The 20840-nt window shown below is 34.9% G+C and overlaps 3 protein-coding genes across 3 annotated transcripts; 1 reads left to right on the top strand and 2 right to left on the bottom strand.

Moving 5' to 3' along the window:
* The first annotated feature begins 3120 nt into the window (after window positions 1-3120).
* Window positions 3121-8770, top strand: LOC117331423 (putative alkyl/aryl-sulfatase YjcS). Its single transcript, XM_033890129.1, has 5 exons — window positions 3121-3206; window positions 4013-4249; window positions 5387-5596; window positions 6293-6533; window positions 7462-8770. The coding sequence occupies exons 1-5, from the start codon at window positions 3153-3155 to the stop codon at window positions 8562-8564; spliced, it is 1845 nt and encodes a 614-aa protein (XP_033746020.1). The 5' UTR covers window positions 3121-3152; the 3' UTR covers window positions 8565-8770.
* A 1757-nt stretch (window positions 8771-10527) lies between these two features.
* LOC117331424 (zinc finger protein 69 homolog) lies at window positions 10528-19195 on the bottom strand. Its single transcript, XM_033890130.1, has 5 exons — window positions 19062-19195; window positions 14249-15710; window positions 13701-13906; window positions 13298-13500; window positions 10528-11933 (listed from the first exon to the last, which is right to left on the bottom strand). Exons 1-4 carry the CDS (start codon window positions 19113-19115, stop codon window positions 13411-13413), a joined length of 1812 nt encoding a protein of 603 aa, XP_033746021.1. The 5' UTR covers window positions 19116-19195; the 3' UTR covers window positions 10528-11933; window positions 13298-13410.
* On the bottom strand, window positions 11332-13352 carry LOC117331016 (early growth response protein 1-like). The gene is made up of 2 exons (XM_033889609.1): window positions 13298-13352; window positions 11332-11933 (listed from the first exon to the last, which is right to left on the bottom strand). The coding sequence occupies exons 1-2, from the start codon at window positions 13350-13352 to the stop codon at window positions 11332-11334; spliced, it is 657 nt and encodes a 218-aa protein (XP_033745500.1).
* Window positions 19196-20840: the final 1645 nt, after the last annotated feature.

Consider the following 20840-nt stretch of genomic DNA (forward strand, 5'->3'; position numbering starts at 1 on the left):
ACTAGGTACAAACTAGACACAAACTAGATAAAAACTATGCACAAGCAAGACACAAACTAGATAAAAACTAGGCACAAACTAGATAAAAACTAGGCACAAACTAGGCACAAACTAGATAAAAACTAGGCACAAACTAGATAAAAACTAGGCACAAACTAGGCACAAACTAGGTACAAACTAGACACAAACTAGATAAAAACTATGCACAAGCAAGACACAAACTAGATAAAAACTAGGCACAAACTAGATAAAAACTAGGCACAAACTAGGTAAAAACTAGGTACAAACTAGATAAAAACTAGACACAAACTAGATAAAAACTAGGCACAAACTAGATAAAAACTAGGCACAAACTAGATAAAAACTAGGCACAAACTAGGCACAAACTAGATAAAAACTAGGCACAAACTAGGCACAAACTAGATAAAAACTAGGCACAAACTAGACACAAACTAGATAAAAACTAGGCACAAACTAGGCACAAACTAGGCACAAACTAGATAAAAACTAGGCACAAGCAAGACACAAACTAGATAAAAACTAGGTACAAACTAGGCACAAACTAGATAAAAACTAGGCACAAACTAGATAAAAACTAGGCACAAACTAGGTACAAACTAGGTACAAACTAGGTACAAACTAGGCACAAACTAGGTACAAACTAGGCACAAACTAGATAAAAACTAGGCACAAACTAGGTACAAACTAGGCACAAACTAGATAAAAACTAGGCACAAACTAGGTACAAACTAGATAAAAACTAGGCACAAACTAGACACAAACTAGATAAAAACTAGGCACAAACTAGGCACAAACTAGATAAAAACTAGGCACAAGCAAGACACAAACTAGATAAAAACTAGGTACAAACTAGATAAAAACTAGGCACAAACTAGGCACAAACTAGATAAAAACTAGGCACAAACTAGGTACAAACTAGGTACAAACTAGGCACAAACTAGGTACAAACTAGATAAAAACTAGGCACAAGCAAGACACAAACTAGATAAAAACTAGGCACAAACTAGATAAAAACTAGGTACAAACTAGGCACAAACTAGATACAAACTAGATAAAAACTAGGCACAAACTAGATAAAAACTAGGTACAAACTAGGCACAAACTAGATAAAAACTAGGCACAAGCAAGACACAAACTAGGTACAAACTAGGCACAAACTAGGTACAAACTAGGTAAAAACTAGGCACAAGCAAGACACAAACTAGATAAAAACTAGGCACAAACTAGATAAAAACTAGGTACAAACTAGGCCCAAACTAGGTACAAACTAGATAAAAACTAGGCACAAACTAGATAAAAACTAGGTACAAACTAGGCACAAACTAGGTACAAACTAGATAAAAACTAGGCACAAACTAGGTAAAAACACCGCTCGATATCGAACTACAAACTAACAGCATTTTCATTAAGACTAATGTCCACAATCGGTAAAGTTTTCCGAGTAAAATGTAACAGCGCTCATGCAGATTAAATACCCATATACCACATTGAAGGCAAGTAATCACAACTCAGTATTCCTTCGTATATCATTTTTTTTTCTCAGACATTTTCTACTTGAGATGAATTTAAGCAAGAACATTTCAAGCTTCAAAATAAGTCAAACGCATGATTGTCGATAATTTCTTACTCTCAATGAAAAGCGGGGTTTTTTTTTTATACAATTGAGCAAATAAATAACATCATTTAACCTAAAAGTTATAAACATAAGTTACATCACAGGCGCCTGCTTCTGGTAAGTATTAAAAGGAAAAAAATAGTCTAATATTTTTTTCTATTAACACTAACCAGAAGCAAATGGCTGTTGTTACATTTTCGAAGTTGAATGCCAGGTACCGGAGGGGTAAACATGATGGGATAATTGAATCTTAATTTACATCTTAGCTACTAAATCTGTGGGGACATACTAAAGGGGCCAAATAGAATATAAAATTGACAAATGGATATCCATCCTTGTCATGTCAAGGTCTTCAGCACACGTAAACAAAAAATTAATGGGTATACGTATTCTGTGTACAATGTACGTATAGTTTCGGCTGGTGCAAAAACGTGCGTCTGGATGTTTATGTTCCAAAATATGACGATCATGACTTGACATATGAGAAAGACGAGGAGATAGACGAGACAAACTGTTTTTGAGTGACAGTATCACAAACTACGACGCGACAAACCAGATCTACAGCCATTTGTCAGCTTTATATGGCAATCTGTTCTCGTGAATCGCTGAAATAAAATGAACGTTACATTTTAATCTTCTCTAGTTCATCATAAGTTGTTGACCTAGATGTTTCTAAAATTCCGCACTTTTGGCCATAGCATCACTGACGAATTCAAGACTAACGAAACAGCTGTATGATGTCCCTAAAATCACTGACGAATTCAAACCCAACGAAACAGCTTTATGATGCAGTTCTTCACTTATTACTGAATTCAAATTAAAGGCGATATTCAGTTTTTTTTTGTCTGTACTGATTATAATGGTGCGATAAAACATGTTTGGATCACTGAAATCTTTTTTGGGTCTTTTGTGCCGATGCCTTTGCAGTTCCCCGTTTCACCTTCAAGCGAATGGACTAGTGGACTGATAGTCACCCATACACCACATATTATCGGTATCAAAGTGTAAAAAGCATTATTTCAACGAAAATATCACGAAGTCATAAAATGAACCTTAGCTTCTTTGATTGTTTTTGTTTGTTTTTTGTTGTTTTTTTTATCATAAAGTACTTATAGCTCTCTTCGTATTATTGAATTGGTAAAAGAGATCCTGTACACTGTTCAGGTCAGAAAAAGTTGTCTCTCCAGCTGGATAAACTGATATCAAGGAAAGGTTTCGTAATCATACACCACACACCTGCTTTCATTTATATGGATTTAAAATCCAAATTAGATATGATTTTGTAAAGTTACATAGAACCTTAAAACTACCATAATACACTTGAGTATGTAGACGCTATGACCGGCGACATCCTATTTACCTGCTAACAACTGCGATGTACGCGGTGATTGATGGGTACCTGTAAGTACTAGAGGATTATAGACATAAACTGACCATGGTTTGACCTTCCTAGGACAAGAGATAATTAATTACTGTAACCTCCCAGGTAGTTTAACATGCATATATATGTAAGTTAATGCTGCTGAACTCATCATATCTAAAGGAACTTTCGCTTAGCAACTACTTGAAGGTATGTACATCCATGCATTTCATCCTATTTCAATTCCGAATTCAATTCTGGTTTACATAAAACAATTATTCCGTTCACTAAACATAACGTGCTAACCGTTAAACTGATATTTTAAGATGTTATTCACTTAATTGTGTACCTTTTTGCGATAGAATCACCTTTTTGTACCTGTTTTGTTCCTAATTTGTACCTAGATTGTACCTTGTTTGTGGCTAGTTTGCACCTAGTTTGTGCCTAATTTGTACCTAGTTTGTGCCTAATTTGTACCTAGTTTGTGCCTAATTTGTACCTTGTTTGTGGCTAGTTTGCACCTAGTTTGTGCCTAATTTGTACCTAGTTTGTGCCTAATTTGTACCTTGTTTATACCTAGTTTGTACCTATTTTGAACCTATTGTTTTCCTATGTTGTGTCTAATGTGTGCCTAGTTTGTACCTTGTTTGAGCCTAGTTTGTACCTATTTTGAACCTAGTTTCTTCCTAGATTTTATCTAGTTTGCGCCTATTTTCTATCTAATTTGTGCCTAGTTTTAGCTAGTTTTAGCTACATTGTAGTTTGTTTCTAGTTTTTACCTAGTTTTAGCTACATTGTAGTTTGTTTCTAGTTTTTACCTAGTTTTAGCTACATTGTAGTTTGTTTCTAGTTTTTACCTAGTTTTAGCTACATTGTAGTTTGTTTCTAGTTTTTACCTAGTTTAAGCTACATTGTAGTTTGTTTCTAGTTTTTTCTAGTTTGTGCCTATTTTCTATCTCGTTTGTGCCTAGTTTGTGACAGTATTGTAATGTTTCTCTTTTTATATTCATTTGAAGATGCACGTGCTGGAGCTGATTTTGATCACTGTTACCCTATGTGCCGGTTATATACAAGGCCAATATGCAGGGGCAGCAGGACTTAGAGGAAGCTACCAAGGAAGAGCTGGGAATTACCAAGGTGGAATGGGATATTTGAGATCTGGGGGTGGTTATCCTGGGTCATGGAGTGACTATTCTGGCCAGATACCGAGAATTCGGCGGGCAGTTGTTGGCGATACCAGAAAAATTGAAAAGGTACGTGTCTTTATCAAAACTTAATCACCAATATATGTAGATAATATTGTATGGAGAATTACAATATCTCAAATTTACATTTATTAATTTTTATGATGGACTTTAGATCACGGGTTGCTCCATTATGTTTTATATCAAACTACGTTCGAATAAAGGAATAACCGTGAATACAGACAACAAAACCAAACCGTAATTTTAACTCGAAATTGAAGTACGTGGAAATTAAATTCGATGTTCCGGAAGTATAAGTGAAAACAAAATCTGAAAAGAGTCGAATATATGACAGCAGTTATTGTGTTACTTAGATTAAAGCTGCATGCTAATCTTTAGACAGTACCATTCCATACTGTCTTTATGTTAGACGGTTATATTTGTTCGTGGTGTCCACCAGGAACCAGTGCCGTGTTTGGCGTCATAGGTATAGCTGTTGGCGTCTAGTAACGAGACGTTTATTGTTGATGTCTACATTTGTCTGGTCCCCAGCATGATTACGTGTTCTGTTTTGTTCAACCTATATTGTAAGGATATATAAACAAGTGCCAAATAACCATCCATACGTAATAACTGTGGATGTTCAGCTGATATTGCAGTAAATAACTGTTTAGCCAATGTTTAATATCTTGACTATGATATATTAGTACGAATATGTATCAATGGGATTATTAGATATTAACTATCAAGGAGTTGTTTTATTTGTATCAATGGGATTACAAGATATCAACTATCAAGGCGTTATTTTCTATTTGTATCAATAGGATAACTAGATATTAGTATATGTTCTTTTTTGGCTATTTTTGAAAGAATAAAATGGCGAACAAATGATACCTGAAAATGAAAATTATCAAAATAATTATGGTCCCGTTTCAAAATTAACGCGAAACATATCTTTCTACTTTGTAAGTCTGCGAGAAACTAGTATTGATAGCATACTCAACAGGTCTGTTGTTCTTACTCCAACTATTGTCTTATGTTTACCGTCCTATGTTTATCAGTGGTGTACCAAATGGCTACTTCCAAGTGTTAACTTAGTATTCCAAAGCTAAATAATTTACGAAGACAAATCAAGAACAAAATCTCTCTTTATATGACAAACCAAAACCTCAAAATGCCTTTTACAATCATATCTCTAAATTGCAGGTAAATGACAATGTGTATGTGGCTACAGGTGGTCAATCCCTGGGGAACTCCATCATGGTTATCGCGCCTGATGGTTTGATAATTGTGGACACTGCCGACAGTCATCAAGCGGCCAGTCTGATGCTTGAGGACTTCCGGAACATCACATCAGCCCCAATCAAGGCCATCATCTACACACATCACCACATGGATCACACTGGAGGTGCAACTGTAGGTATCACGTCAGACTATATAATCACACAAATTTCTTATCAATATCAGGATTAACCCCGTATAAAACCTTCATTTTGTACATACATGTATTTTATTCTAAATAACGCGTAGTAGTAGTAGTAGTAGCAGCAGCAGCAGCAGCAGCAGTAGTAGTAGTAGTAGTAGTAGTAGTAGTAGTAGTAGTAGTAGTAGTAGTAGTAGTGGTAGTAGTAGTAGTAGTGGTAGTAGTAGTAGTAGTAGTAGTAGAGTAGTAGTAGAGTAGTAGTAGTAGTAGTGGTAGTAGTAGTGGTAGTAGTAGTAGAGTAGTAGTAGTAGTGGTGGTAGTAGTAGTAGTAGTAGTGGTGGTGGTAGTAGTAGTAGTAGTGGTAGTAGTAGTAGTAGTGGTAGTAGTAGTAGTAGTAGTAGAGTAGTAGTAGTAGTAGTAGTAGTAGTGGTGGTAGTAGTGGTAGTAGTAGTAGTAGTAGTGGTAGTAGTAGTAGTAGTAGTAGTAGTGGTAGTAGTAGTAGTAGTAGTAGTAGTGGTAGTAGTAGTAGTAGTAGTAGTAGTGGTGGTAGTAGTAGTAGTAGTAGTAGTAGTAGAGGTCTATGTAAGAGTTTGCCATACATTTTTAGGGAAATGGTCTGTTCAAAGGAAAATTATCTTATTCAACATATTTTACACGAGTTTTGTCATTTATCATTATGTATACCCCAGGCATTTGTTGAGAACTCCACCTCGCCACCTGACATTTGGGCCTACAAGGACCTTCCCAAAGATTTAGAGGACTACTTCGCGTATGCTTCCTCTGCAAGATATGCCAGGTCTATGCGTCAATTTGGAGTGTTCCTCAATGGCAGCAAGAACTCGGTTGATTTTGGCAAGGAAGGGGCTACATTCGGATTCATCTATCCCAATAAATTCCTGAATGACACGGAAATGGACGTTGTGATTGCAGGTACTGTACATATCCTGATAGTCCAATATAGGCTGATATAATACCGTATATATCCTGATAGTGCAATATAGGTTGTTACAATACCGTACATATCCTGATAGTGCAATATAGGTTGATATAATACTATATATATCCTGATACATGTAGTCCAATATAGGTTGTTATAATACTGTACATATCCCTGATGGTACAATATAGGTAGTTATAATACTATACTTATCCCTGATGGTGCAATATAGGTAGTTATAATACTATACTTATCCCTGATGGTACAATATAGGTAGTTATAATACTATACTTATCCCTGATGGTACAATATAGGTAGTTATAATACTGTACATATCCCTGATGGTACAATATAGGTAGTTATAATACTGTACATATCCCTGATGGTACAATATAGGTAGTTATAATACATGTGCTATACTTATCCCTGATGGTACAATATAGGTCGATATAATACTATACTTATCCCTGATGGTACAATATCGGTAGTTATGATATAAACAAGCAACAGTTGAAGACAGAAGGTACACAAGACACCGCATACATTACATTATGTTCCGCCGTTATAATTAATACGAATATTGTAAATTACAATAGATATGATCTTACTGTAGTATTTTCCCTCTAAAGAAAAAATATTCACTTTCTACATGGGGGCGTTACTTTGTACTTAATATTTTATATCAATTTATCTAAAGCTTTTCGTTTAAAAAGTTGTTAATATTAATCTTCTTTTTATGGTTACTATCCGTAGATGGCATATTATAATAAATCTACCAGAGTCGTTGGCTAAACCTATTCGAAAGACTATTATTTAGAAAGGAGGACAGCTTTATTTTCATATTTTTTTTAAAACTCCATCCAAAAATCTAGAAACAAACTTTACTATGATAAAGATATTGTTGTCTTTTTTCACTCGTAGGACTGAAGGTTCGTTTGGTGAGAATCGTCGGCGAAACCAATGATCACATGGGTGTGTACATCCCAGAATGGAATATGTTTATGAGCGGCGATACATACTACGAGGCCTTCCCCAACATCTATACGATCCGAGGGGCCAAGGTGCGGGACACTAAGGCTTGGTACCAGTCCCTAGACTACATCATTGACCTGAACTTGACCTACCTAGTACCAAGTCACTTGTCCCCTATCATAGGACAACAAACTATCCTGGACACCCTAATACCTCACCGCGATGGCATTCAATACATTCATGACCAGGCCCTTCGCTACATCAACAAAGGACTCGCCCCAGACGAGGTCGTCCGTAAGGTGAAACTTCCTCCATCTTTAGTCAATGTTTCTTCTTTATATGAAGAGTATGGTATGGTCGGATGGTCTGTTAAAGGAGTCTTCCAGATGTATCTAGGTTGGTTTAGTGGCGACCCTATGGACCTCTTCCCACTCACAGTTAACGAAAAGGCACAACACATGGCTGATCTGGCAGGCGGTGCAAACAATCTCGTAACAGCAGCACGGTCAGCACAAGACCAGGGAAATTCACAGTGGGCGCTAGAACTAGCATCATATGCCCTTGCTCTTAACGGTAGTGACGAGATGGCCAAGATGGTGAAAGTTGACAGTCTGAACGCCATTGCCGACCAGCAAATCAACACGAACGCTAAAAACTATTTAAGAACCGCTGCCCTTGAAACGACGGGACAACTCGACTTTTCCGATCAGGCGACTGTAACCGCCGACCATATAAAAACATTTGGTATCGAACACTTATTTGACATGTTGCCTACAGCATTCATGCCAGAAGTCTGCGAGAATGACACCTTTACAATACTACTGAACTTCACAGACACGGGCAAAACCTTCTCTCTCCAAAACCGCAACTCTGTTTTGGTTGTTAGAAAAGACAAAATTCCCGAAAATTATTCTCTCGGGATGGACACCACAGAAGAAAAATTCAAAAACTTTGTAATGACGAGGATCACACAACGTCAGAAAACAGAGGTTCTATTCAGTAGTTATGGATTCCGATTCCTTAGAAAGTGTTTTGAATTTGGAAAGATGTGATACGATATGATTTTAAAATTCATCCAGCATCTATTTAATTAGTCCTCATATATATCATATCTTAGTACGAGTGTGCATTTCATTATCATGAATTAACACACTTTCTGTATCACGTAGGTAATAGGTATATCAAAGCGAGTGTATTGTACTCCTGGTCATATTAACATATATAGTCTTAATAATAAATGTTTGCAATATCAATATAAAGGGCGTTTTTGTATTTTATTTCTCTCCATCGATACTTCCTTTATAATGTGATCATGCAGATGATAGCAAACCTCAAAACAGAAATATAATTGTTGTTTCTTTATCAGATTTGAGTATAAAGATGATATCAAACCTCAAAACAGAAATACAATTGTTCTTTCTTTATCAGATTTGAGTACATTTTGTATATAGATGATGGTCAACAATTGTCTTATCCATCCTCGACACTCCTCGGATTATAAAATCGAAGACACACAGCTTGCTACATGTATTTGATTGGCGTCATGTAAAAGAACCAATCGCTAATAATATTATTAAGCCGGTGCATTTCTTTTGAAGATAAGGAGCAACCACTAAGATCAAACTGACAACCAGATAGTTTAACGGTAAAGCGACCGATTCGTTTGATGTACATCAAATGTAGCCTTTTTTCCAGTCGATTTTGTCACGGCATCTTACAGGAGATCAGAAAGCGAAAGTGAACGAAACCCATGGACCATCGAGGATGGACATTATTTTATCTATCTAACAATCTTCCAGAACTATTTATTTTCTGACTTTTATAATTAGTGACATTTTCAGCCATTACAGAGTATGATTCTGCCACAAGTATTGACGATTCAAAGTTCAAAAAAGTGTACATAAATGTTTTTTTATAATCGAGTTTCATTTTTTTTTATTACTTAAAACATACACGCAAATACGCCACTAAAATGTTGTGAATGCATTGATTATCTGGATATATCTTGATTCTTTTTTTTTTTTTTTTTTTAGAACACCTTTCCAAATAACGAAATTAAACCATGTCACAAAGAAAGACTTGGCATCAAGTTTAGAAAGGTCATACAACCGATTAGGCAGTAAGAAGGGAGATAACCGTTAGATCAATGACCACTTTATTAAAAGAAATTTACGTAATACATATGAAACGATCCCGATATGTTTTTTTGTTTTTGTTTTTGCGAGCTTTTATGAATTAAAAAAAGAATTTAACACAATTTATTGGTAGTAATTAAAAACCTGCAGGGTAATAAATACAATTGTAATCGTGAATTTTTAATGATGAATTTGTATCGTGAATATAAATCATCAATATAAGTGTACATGTACTATGTAATTCTCATTATCAAACAAACTCAACCCTCAGTTTTATCTGGTGTTATTTACAATGTTAAGTCCATGCAGTTGGTTTTTACTGGGATCAGGAGACACAACGTTAACAGTCAATACCATGTTCTTTAATATTCCCTTGTGTCATAGCCAATATCTCTGCATACCCTATCATATTTAGCAGTGTTCATAAGAACCAATTAACTTTAACAGTCAATATCACGTTCTTTAATATTCCCTTGTGTCATAGCCAATATCTCTGCATACCCTATCATATTTAGCAGTGTTCATAAGAACCAATTAACTTTCAATATCTAGTCCCATTTATCAAATAGCTCTAGACTTGATAGTTTTCAAGGCTGTTCATATGACAAACCCCTTTCACCTACCAACATAGTCATTACCTCCTGAAAATGACCTCATTCTTTCACTGTTCAAAGGTTATGCCCTGACAAGAAATTATTAGCAACATTTGCACTTATTTGAACAATGATCCAATATGATCCCAGCACTTTGCCAGTGGGTGACCTAGACAGCAGTGCACTGCACATCAGTTATAGGTGAAGCAAATATACTGCAAGATTTGTCCAGATATCTTCAACAGTATAGCAGTTATGACTAAGAAGAACCATTACAAAATACAATATGTTGATTCAAAACATTATTGGCAATCACCTTTTATTTTATTCATACGGATTATATTTATGATACTGATTAAATCAAACATACAGTATATTTATAACAATAATCATACTGATAGTACATGCACATATCCAGTATATCAGAGTGAAAACAACTACCAGGGTAGTCACTTACAAACGAACACATCAATGTAGATGACTTTAGTTACACAGTGACATTTCAAAAACTTGAAAATTCCCTTCAAAATACTTAGTAGAAGTTGCATTTCACATGCTTATACAAATGAATGGTCAATTCGCTGTGCATTCTGAGCTAAGATTGTCGAAACTAAAAACAAGTAGATAGCATTCTTGTATATTATAAACATATCACTTGCACTTTACATTAAGTTAGTAATGTAAGGCAAAATTAGAAATAAAAATATATAACTCCCAAAGTTCAGCACTGTTAAAAACACTTGACATATAAACTGTTGTTGCCACTTTCATTCTATTCAGAACACATATCCAAGTTTTTTCAGAGGTATCAAATTTCAAGAAATTTATTTCACTGGATTTCACTTGATTTATTCATAATATCAATATCTATCAAAAAGAAAATATATTATCATATGGCAGCTCAAACACTGAAGACAAAAAAGTTCAAAATACTCCATGATATAACATACTGTGCTGTGGCATTAGTCAGAATTTATAGTATACTGTTAAATGTTGGCCAGAGGACAGAAATGTCATACGACACACCATGCTCTACTCAGAAGAAATAGATAGACAGAGTGTCTGCCAGATTTACTATGACACTTAACACACTACTCAGATGATATGGCATACTGTTTAGCTGTGGCATTGGCTAGAAGATTGAACGCTGAGAAGTCCACAGTGGCCACAACTTCCTGTGATTGGTCTACCATCGTGATCTGATAGACCTGATCACCCTCCTTGACATCGGCCGTGCTCTTGTTCCCCTCCTCCAATGCCTCCACTGGCTGAGCACTGCTACCCTTTAGGATGACTGTTTGATACTGTTGGTTTGTTCCCGATTGATGTTGGATCTTCTCCACCTCATTATTAATGACGGCCTGTAACTGTTCTAATGCATCATGACCCAGTAAATTGTTTGTCTCCATCACGTAAGTTGTTGTTTCTTTAGAATCTCCAGTATTTAATGGTTCCAATACCACCTCCTCTTTCACCGTCAGCTCCTTTTTAGTCTTGTGCTTCTTAAGGTGACGATGGTAGGTTGACTGGTCATGGAATTTCTCCTCACACTTATTACAACTATAAGGCTTGTTGCCAATGTGAATGTTCAGGTGCTCATTGAGGTATTGTTGTCGAGTGAAACGTTTCGGACATATGTCACATTGGAATGGCTTTTCTCCTGTGTGTCGCAGGATATGGCGATCTAATTCACCTACAATTTCAAAGAAAATCACAAATTAATAATTTATGATAAGGATCACTAACAGATCAATTATCAATTAAAACAGAATTCAGAAGTTACCTAAATAATGAGAAAAACAATAGCAAGTCAATAGATAACAATGAAAGCAAGCAGTGTAAAGTTTTCCATAAAGAAAATGAATACAAATTAGATACCCATATCACTTTTTTTGTTGCATTCAAAATTATTTATTATCAATAATACAAAAACATTCAGTTTAGAAAGTTATAGAATGGATTTACTCAAGCTTCAATATTGTGTCCCCAATGGAAGCTTACACAAGTTAAAGGCATTTGATAACAAATAATTAATGTAGAGTGTTGAAATCAAAGGACTGAATATTACTTTGATCTAGTATTTCAAGGGGTGATACATCAAAATGCTTTTCTGATAGAAAAGTATAACATAAATTGCTTCATAGGTCTAAAAGCAATCTCTGTTCATGATCACCCCCTCCTCCCCCCCCCCCCCCCCCCCCCCTAGGAAATTGAAAAATTCTTAAATTGTCAAAGTACAACAATGTGTAAAGTTTGATTAGCTTGTTGCATATTATTGTTAAGCTTGCAAAATAAACCAGCATGCAAAATACCATTCAGTTTGTAAGTTGCAAATTTTGGCTCCTGAATTGAGGCCTATAAATGGCTGTTATTCAAATGAGATACATGTATATATACAGAGCAACCCTCTTATTTGCATAGCCCTTTTTCCATGACAAAATATGCAAATAACCGGAGTATTCGTATAGGCGGAGTTGGGTTTTGGCCCCTCTTATACACATGTACTATGATGTAGATCGTCAGGTAGGTACATGTAACAGCTATTGATGCTTTTGATCGAATGTAATTGTATTGGGAAATCTAAGACTAAAAACAGTATTCGACGGCCGAGGGCCATTTTTATCAAACCAAGAGCTCGTGGTGACTTTCCAATGTCGCATCAGCTAGAGTGTATACTAGTTACCTCCCCTAGCACAAACCAGGAAGCAAGCGTAATAATTTACACAGAAAATAGTTCGGAATACTCAGCAATAAAACAGGTCATTGTGTACGATTTAAACTTTCCATAATTTATTTAAATTCAAAAAATGTCTTCAAACATATATAAAACATGAATCATATTACTTAATCACAAACAAATACTTCACAGAAGGAGACTAGTGTGTTGTTATTGTTTTTTGGGTCCCATCCTGAACTCATCGGGATTTATCATTGAAATAAGTGACAATTTGTTTCCCCTGGAAGTTTCGAATGAATTTGTTCTAGCGAAATTTGGCGATGACCGCTTAAGGTTGCTGTTTCACATGCACCTAAAAATACATCATGCAGATTTTTTACCTTTAGTAAAAAATGAGAAGCTACAATCTGGGCAGTTGTAAGATTTCTCCTCCATGTGACGTTTTTTGTGTGAGAGGAGATTTGCCCTTTGCCTGAAGGACTTCCCACACAGCTCACATAAGTGTTTCTTGTCGCCTGTGTGTATCATCATATGTGTATGGAGTGTGACACTCTGGGTGAAGGCTCTGCCACAAATCGTACACCTGGCAAAAAAAGAATAGATAATTGAAATCTCACAACACAAACACATAAATATAACTAATGAAAATATTATATTTTGAACACCTTGAGCTTTTCATATACTCATAACATTCCATTTCCAATGGTACTGCATATACATTTATAAAGCTGTAAATATTTGCCTTTCTGGGGGGTTGATATAAAATAGAGATAAACAACTTACACATAAGGTTTCTCGCCCTGTGTGAGTCCTTTTGTGAATGATAAGGCTTTTCTTCTCTGTGAAACTCTTCTCACAGAGGTCACAAGTGAAAGGCTTCTCTCCCGTATGACTGAGCTCGTGACGTTTCATATTCTGCTTAGTTGTGAATGTCTTGTCACATTCCTTGCACGAAAATGGCCTAACTCCGGTATGCTTTCTCTCGTGAACTAAAATAGAAATTGTTCATTTCATACTTTATATTTGTATATATATCACTTTGTCTTGGGAGTTTGAAACCAACATATCATATATATAATTTATTACAAATGTAGGAGTTTATAAATTGTAAATCAATCATAAAAATTATTTTCTTCACCGACAAAAAATTGTACATGGCCATGGTCCCATATGATATCTATTTAATTATCAATGCTTCTAAATTTTTCAAATAATTATCAATTTTCAAATCTTCAACTAAGCAAGAAGAAAGAAGATAAAACTAAAATATTTTCCTCTATTATATAAATCAGAATACAAAACCAATTTTATATATAGCTTGGTAGTCTTACCCAATAGAGCTCCTGAATTTGATAGTTTAATTCCACATGTTTTACATTCCCAAGGAAATTCACCGTTTCCTGTTTTATTCCTTTCAGCATGTGGTCGCTTGGAAGAGCGCTGTGGTGGTAGAGATTTAGAGCTTATGTCTTGTTTTAACCGAATGTTTCTTCTTCTTCTTCTACTACCTGTTTTCACTGCATGTTCATTGTTGTCATCTTGATCCAACTCTTTATTGTCGATTTCCTTATCAATTTCTTCACCATACAAATAATCCAAAACCTTATCTGGAGTCAGTATGTCTCCCTCAACTAATACATTATCTTTTTTTTGTTTTATTCGTTTACTCGATCTTTCTGGAGAAGACATTAACTTTTTTCTCTTCCTTTTACCATTACACAAGGATGGTTCATTGTAACTAGGTACAACATGAGAGTCTGCCTTGGGATGTTTGTTATCTGTGATTTCATGAAGAACTTCACTGTATCCATTCTTGGTAGATTTGTTACTAGTAGCTAAACTCTGTTCATGAAACACTTGAACCTCATTTTTGAAGTCTAATTTTGAAACATTTTCCATCAATGGTGTATTTACTGAAACACTATCATCCACAAACTGATGTTCATGAATATTTGAAGTTTCTGCTTTCACAGGTGAATAATTTTGAAACTGACCTTGTAATAACATACTGAGTTTTTCTGGTGTCAAAATTTCTCCTTCTGCAAAATCTGGCGGAAGATGGATCTCTATCGTTTGACTATCTTCTCTGACTTCACACATAATTTCTGTTGGGGCAGCAATTTCTTTTTTGAGTATGCTCACCATACCTTCCTTTGTAGGAGCACCTGGATGTGCTTCTATTTCAATAACGTTTTTATTGTCCAGATATTCTGTATCAGACACATCATTACTGGTCACATCCTGATTATCAAAATTGTGGTGAGCAGTAACTTCTAATGTTACATCCTGTTGACCACTGGTGCATGTAAATTGACTAGGTGTATCCTCAGGTAAGGAGAATGGTGTTACTGATAGACTTTGACCGGACAGAGTGCTTGTCACTGGAGATCCTGAATAAGTTATTTGATTTGAAGTAGAGACCATGTCCAGAAAGTCCTGAATATCCGATGAGACCAGTTGCCCATCCTCATTTGTCGTGCCATGTTCATTTGCTTGAATTTCCTGTCCAGTGTTATCTGGTGGCAGACATTCCTCTTCAATACTATAGTTGGTTTCATTGTTCTTATTTTGAACAGTACTGTCACATTCCTCTTGAATTCTATTACTTGCTTCATCATTCTTACTTTGATCATCACCTGTCTTTAAAATATCATTGCTGGCAGCAGCAGTCTTGGTTTTATCATCACATTTACTTAATGGATTGATAGTATTTGATATCACATCCCAGAAATCATGAAGCTGTCGTCTTTGGGCATCAGGAATTAATGCTACCATTCCAACAGCTTCTTCTACCTATGTTGTAAATAGAAACAAAATTACACATGGTTTCTTACAGGAGTAATATACACAAATTAGAAAGAAAAACGAAGAAATTATTCTATAGCATAGCCGATTTCCAAAATTTTGCAGTTTACTCAGGAGTAGGGTCTAAAAATTCCCAGAGACAAAACTCTGACTGTCTCCATGAGTCATGCGAAGACACTCTAGATCCGATACTAGTCTTTCCCCTTCCATTAATTGAATGAGAATGTTTGAACAATATGAACATTGTCAACAACAAACTCAAACTGAAGGTCTGAATACCCTATCAACAGTCACAGTATTGTGTAAGTGCACAAAGCAGAAAAGAAGAACGAACAGATACCAAATATTTTTAAGGAAGCAGATCTTTCTCTTAACACAGTTCATGAAGAGAATACATCAGCAATATAGCAATGGTCAGTGTACATGTAGGTGGTATACCAATGAATAATTACAGATAGGAATTTAGACACCAAATCATCCTTGATGATTGAGAGGCGACTTTTTGCATAGCCACAGCCATGTTAAAACTCTACTCTGATATATAGATATACTCAGAGACATATATACAGAGAGATTGGCAGCTCTCTATTTGCCCTTGTGTTTACATAGTGGCCCCTGACCTTCCCACAATCCTTTGCGGTTGCTCGGTTCAGTCTTCACTAGACGCCATATTGGAGAAAACTTGAAAACCAGACACATAATTATCGATAATTTCTATTTGAAATCATCACCAAGATCCAATTATGAGCTTTAATTTTATTAATATCAAAGTGCAGAAGTGTCATCAATATGAAATATATCACAATTTGCTGTCCAAGTGTTTGTATTTTGAGTATGAAAGTCAAGCACAACGCAGGAAAGATCGGCGGGAATCTCCAATTTTCGAAAAGACCCTATGGGGTTTTCGAGAATACGGATAAATGACAACAATGTGCATGATAATCAAGACCACATTCCATAAGTATGATAGTTTTTGGTTAATGTGGTAACTTTTGTAGTGGCCTAGATCAAACAATGTGCTTTTGGTGTGCGTTTAAAATTGACGATGTTTTGGTCGGACGTAATGGCTGCTTAATTACAAAACTTGGACATGTCGAATAGGACCCAATGGATTTTAGAAAATACGGATAAATGGCAACAATGTGCATGATCAATAAGACTATATCCCATAAGTATGATAGTTTTTGGTTAATGTGGTAACTTTTGTAGTGGCCTAAATAAAACGATGTGCTATTTGTGTGCGTTTAAAATTGACGATGTTTTGGTCTGACGTAATGGCGGCTATTTACAAACTTGGACATGTCGAATAGGACCCAATGGATTTTAGAAAATACGGATAAATGGCAACAATGTGCATGATCAATAAGACTATATCCCATAAGTATGATAGTTTTTGGTTAATGTGGTAACTTTTGTAGTGGCCTAAATAAAACGATGTGCTTTTTGGGTGCGTTTAAAATTGACGATGTTTTGGTCTGACGTAATGGCGGCTTAATTACAAACTTGGACATGTCGAATAGGACCCAATGGATTTTCGAAAATACGGATAAATGGCAACAATGTGCATGATCAATAAGACTATATCCCATAAGTATGATAGTTTTTGGTTAATGTGGTAACTTTTGTAGTGGCCTAAATAAAACGATGTGCTTTTTGTGTGCGTTTAAAATTGACGATGTTTTGGTCGGACGTAATGGCGGCTTAATTACAAACTTGGACATGTCGAATAGGACCCAATGGATTTTCGAAAATACGGATAAATGGCAACAATGTGCATGATCAATAAGACTATATCCCATAAGTATGATAGTTTTTGGTTAATGTGGTAACTTTTGTAGTGGCCTAAATAAAACGATGTGCTTTTTGTGTGCGTTTAAAATTGACGATGTTTTGGTCTGACGTAATGGCGGCTTAATTACAAACTTGGACATGTCGAATAGGACCCAATGGATTTTCGAAAATACGGATAAATGACAACAATATGCATGATCACTAAGACTATATCACATAAGTATGATAGTTTTTGGTTAATGTGGTAACTTTTGTAGTGGCCTAAATAAAACGATGTGCTTTTTGTGTGCGTTTAAAATTGACGATGTTTTGGTCTGACGTAATGGCGGCTTAATTACAAACTTGGACATGTCGAATAGGACCCAATGGATTTTCGAAAATACGGATAAATGACAACAATATGCATGATCAATAAGACTATATCCCATAAGTTTGATAGTTTTTGGTTAATGTGGTAACTTTTGTAGTGGCCAAAATAAAACGATGTGCTTTCTGTGTGTATTTAAAATGACGATGTTTTGGTCTGACGTAATGGCGGATTAACCAGAACATGTCGAATAAGTTCCAATACTACGATACACACATGCGCATAGCCCGATTTACCTGCGCTCGCGTGTGTTTGATAGGAGACAGGACGCTCTCGATAAGGGATATGCTTGAGTGGTCACGAATAAAGGGAGCCACTATGTGTACGGGGAAATAGCGATGTTACTAATCTCTCTGTATATATGTCTCTGATATACTGTACTGTAACGTAAAAGTTTTTTTTTTTTTTTAACTTTTGATGTAATGATGAAAACATGGTTAGATTACTTTCATAATATATATAAATGGCCCAGAAATATCCCTTTAAGTAGGGGAAATACAATAAACTGAGATTTGCTGGTTGAAAATTTGAATCAATCGGCTCTTTTAATGAATAACATTAAGTCTACTGTAAAGTAGATAATGGTCTGAATATGATATATTATGTAACAATTATATTCATTCTTTAATTGCGTCAATTTACTAAAGAGACTTTTATCTGGTATGAGTAACTAATTTGTAATATTCAATATATAATATGACTAGATCTAGTTAATTTAATTATCCCAGGGCATATTGTACAGACTTCGTCAAATTCCTGGCATGTATATATGTGATCTGTGTAGATTGTGTATAAATGAATAAATATTATTGCAAATTGTGTATTAGTCCGAATTTTCTGACGATCTTACAACAAGGCAACTTAAACATCAGAACCCTTCGGATTAGTTGTGTGTGTTGCATGAAAGGGGGGGGGGGGGGGGGTCTAATAGATATAATTATGCTCAGAGTAGTATTTTTAGGTAGTAGACCGGGATATTGGAATCTGACATAATTGCCTTGTTTTATTTAATTCTGAACCAATAATTTCAATGAATTTGCTAAATTCCAAGGATCAAATGAAAACACTACTGTATAATACTGTCGTCGTGTATCACATCGTAAATCAATGTTCTCAACCATCGTCTGATCGAACAGATAAGATTACTATACATTTAACATCACATCATATGACATTATCACCTTCGATTTGAAAAGTTGAAGAATATCATGTTCGTTAGTGAGCTTCTCGGCCATTTCGATACGTTTAAATGTTGTCTTTACACCAACAAAATCTCATCCTGTAACAAACATTGCAAACGTCGCCATTTTGGAAATGCGCCACCTACCGGCGATCCGATGAACATTTCATATGAAGGGAAATAACCACATTCTTCTTCTTTATAAAAATCCGATATGAACAGCATAGTATGCTTCTCTGTTATGGATTTTTAAGAAATATTTATCCTGTGAATATTGCTTAGCATTATAACTTAGACAAAAGATTGTTAAATTGTCTTTGTCAAAAGGTTCCAATATATTAAATTATTTAAATGGAGTGACCATAACTGATTTGCCCAATATATCTAGTTCGCTTTTCCATGTTGTAGACCAGGGTATAAAGACCTACATTAAACACTCACATTTTTTAAGATTAAACACTAATAAAAAGATTAAAACGCTAAATAATTAATAGTTCATTACTGATCTGTAAGGGTTATTTTCATTTATCTTATTCTGTATTTGTGTATGTATTTTACTGTTGGAGCTCATTAGAGCTAATGTTGATTTAAAGTTTAAATTAAATTGATTTGAATTGGTTCATTAGTGATCTATTGGTGATTTGTAAGTGATCTGTTAATGGTTTATTAGTGATCTATTAGTGATCTGTTAATTGTTTATTAGTGATCTATTATAAGTGATCTGTTAATGGTTTATTATAGTGATCTAGTAGTGATTTGTAAGTGATCTGTTCATGTTCTATTAGTGATCTATTAGCGATCTGTTAATGGCTTATTAATGATCAATTAGTAACTTATAAGTGATCTGTTAATAGTTTATTAGTGATGTTTTAGTGATCTGCTAATAGTTTATTAGTGATCTATTAGTGATCTGCTAATAGTTTATTAGTGATCTATTAGTGATTTGTAAATGATCTGTTAATGGTTTATTAGTGATCTATTAGTGATTTGTAAGTGATCTGTTAATGGCTTATTAGTGATCTATTAGTGATCTGTTAATGGTTTATTAGTGATTTGTAAGTGATCTGTTAATGGTCTATTAGTGATTTGTATGTGATCTGTCAATGGTTTATTAGTGATCTATTAATGGTTTATTAGTGATCTATTGGTGACTTATAAGTGATCTGTTAATGGTTTATTAGTGATTTATTAGTGATTTGTTTGTGATCTGTTCATGTTCTATTAGTGATCTATTAGTGATCTGTTAGTGATCTGTTAATGGTTTATTAGTGATTTGTAAGTGACCTGTTAATGGTTTATTAGTGATCTATTAGTGATTTTTAAGTGATCTGTTAATGGTTTATTAGTAATCTATTAGTGAATTATATGTCATTTTTTTTACTGTTGGAGCTCATTAGAGCTTTATAATGTTGATTTGTTACAACATGTACAACTATAAATAAGGTTTGAATTGAATTGAATTCAATTGGTTTATTAGCGATTTGTAAGTGATCTGTTAATGGTTTATTAGTGATTTGTAAGTGATCTGTTAATGGTTTATTAGTGATCTGTTAATGGTTTATTAGTGACTTGTAAGTGATCTGTTAATGGTTTATTAGTGACTTGTAAGTGATCTGTTAATGGCTTATTAGTGATCTGTAAGTGATCTGTTAATGGTTTATTAGTGATCTACATTTTTGTATTAGTGATTTGTAAGTGATCAGGCTATTTCTGGTTTATTAGTGATCTATCAGTGACTTATAAGTGATCTGTTTATGGTTTATTAGTGATCTATTAGTGA

This window comes from Pecten maximus, chromosome 7 (assembly GCF_902652985.1).
Source record: "Pecten maximus chromosome 7, xPecMax1.1, whole genome shotgun sequence".
Classification (NCBI taxonomy): domain Eukaryota; kingdom Metazoa; phylum Mollusca; class Bivalvia; order Pectinida; family Pectinidae; genus Pecten; species Pecten maximus.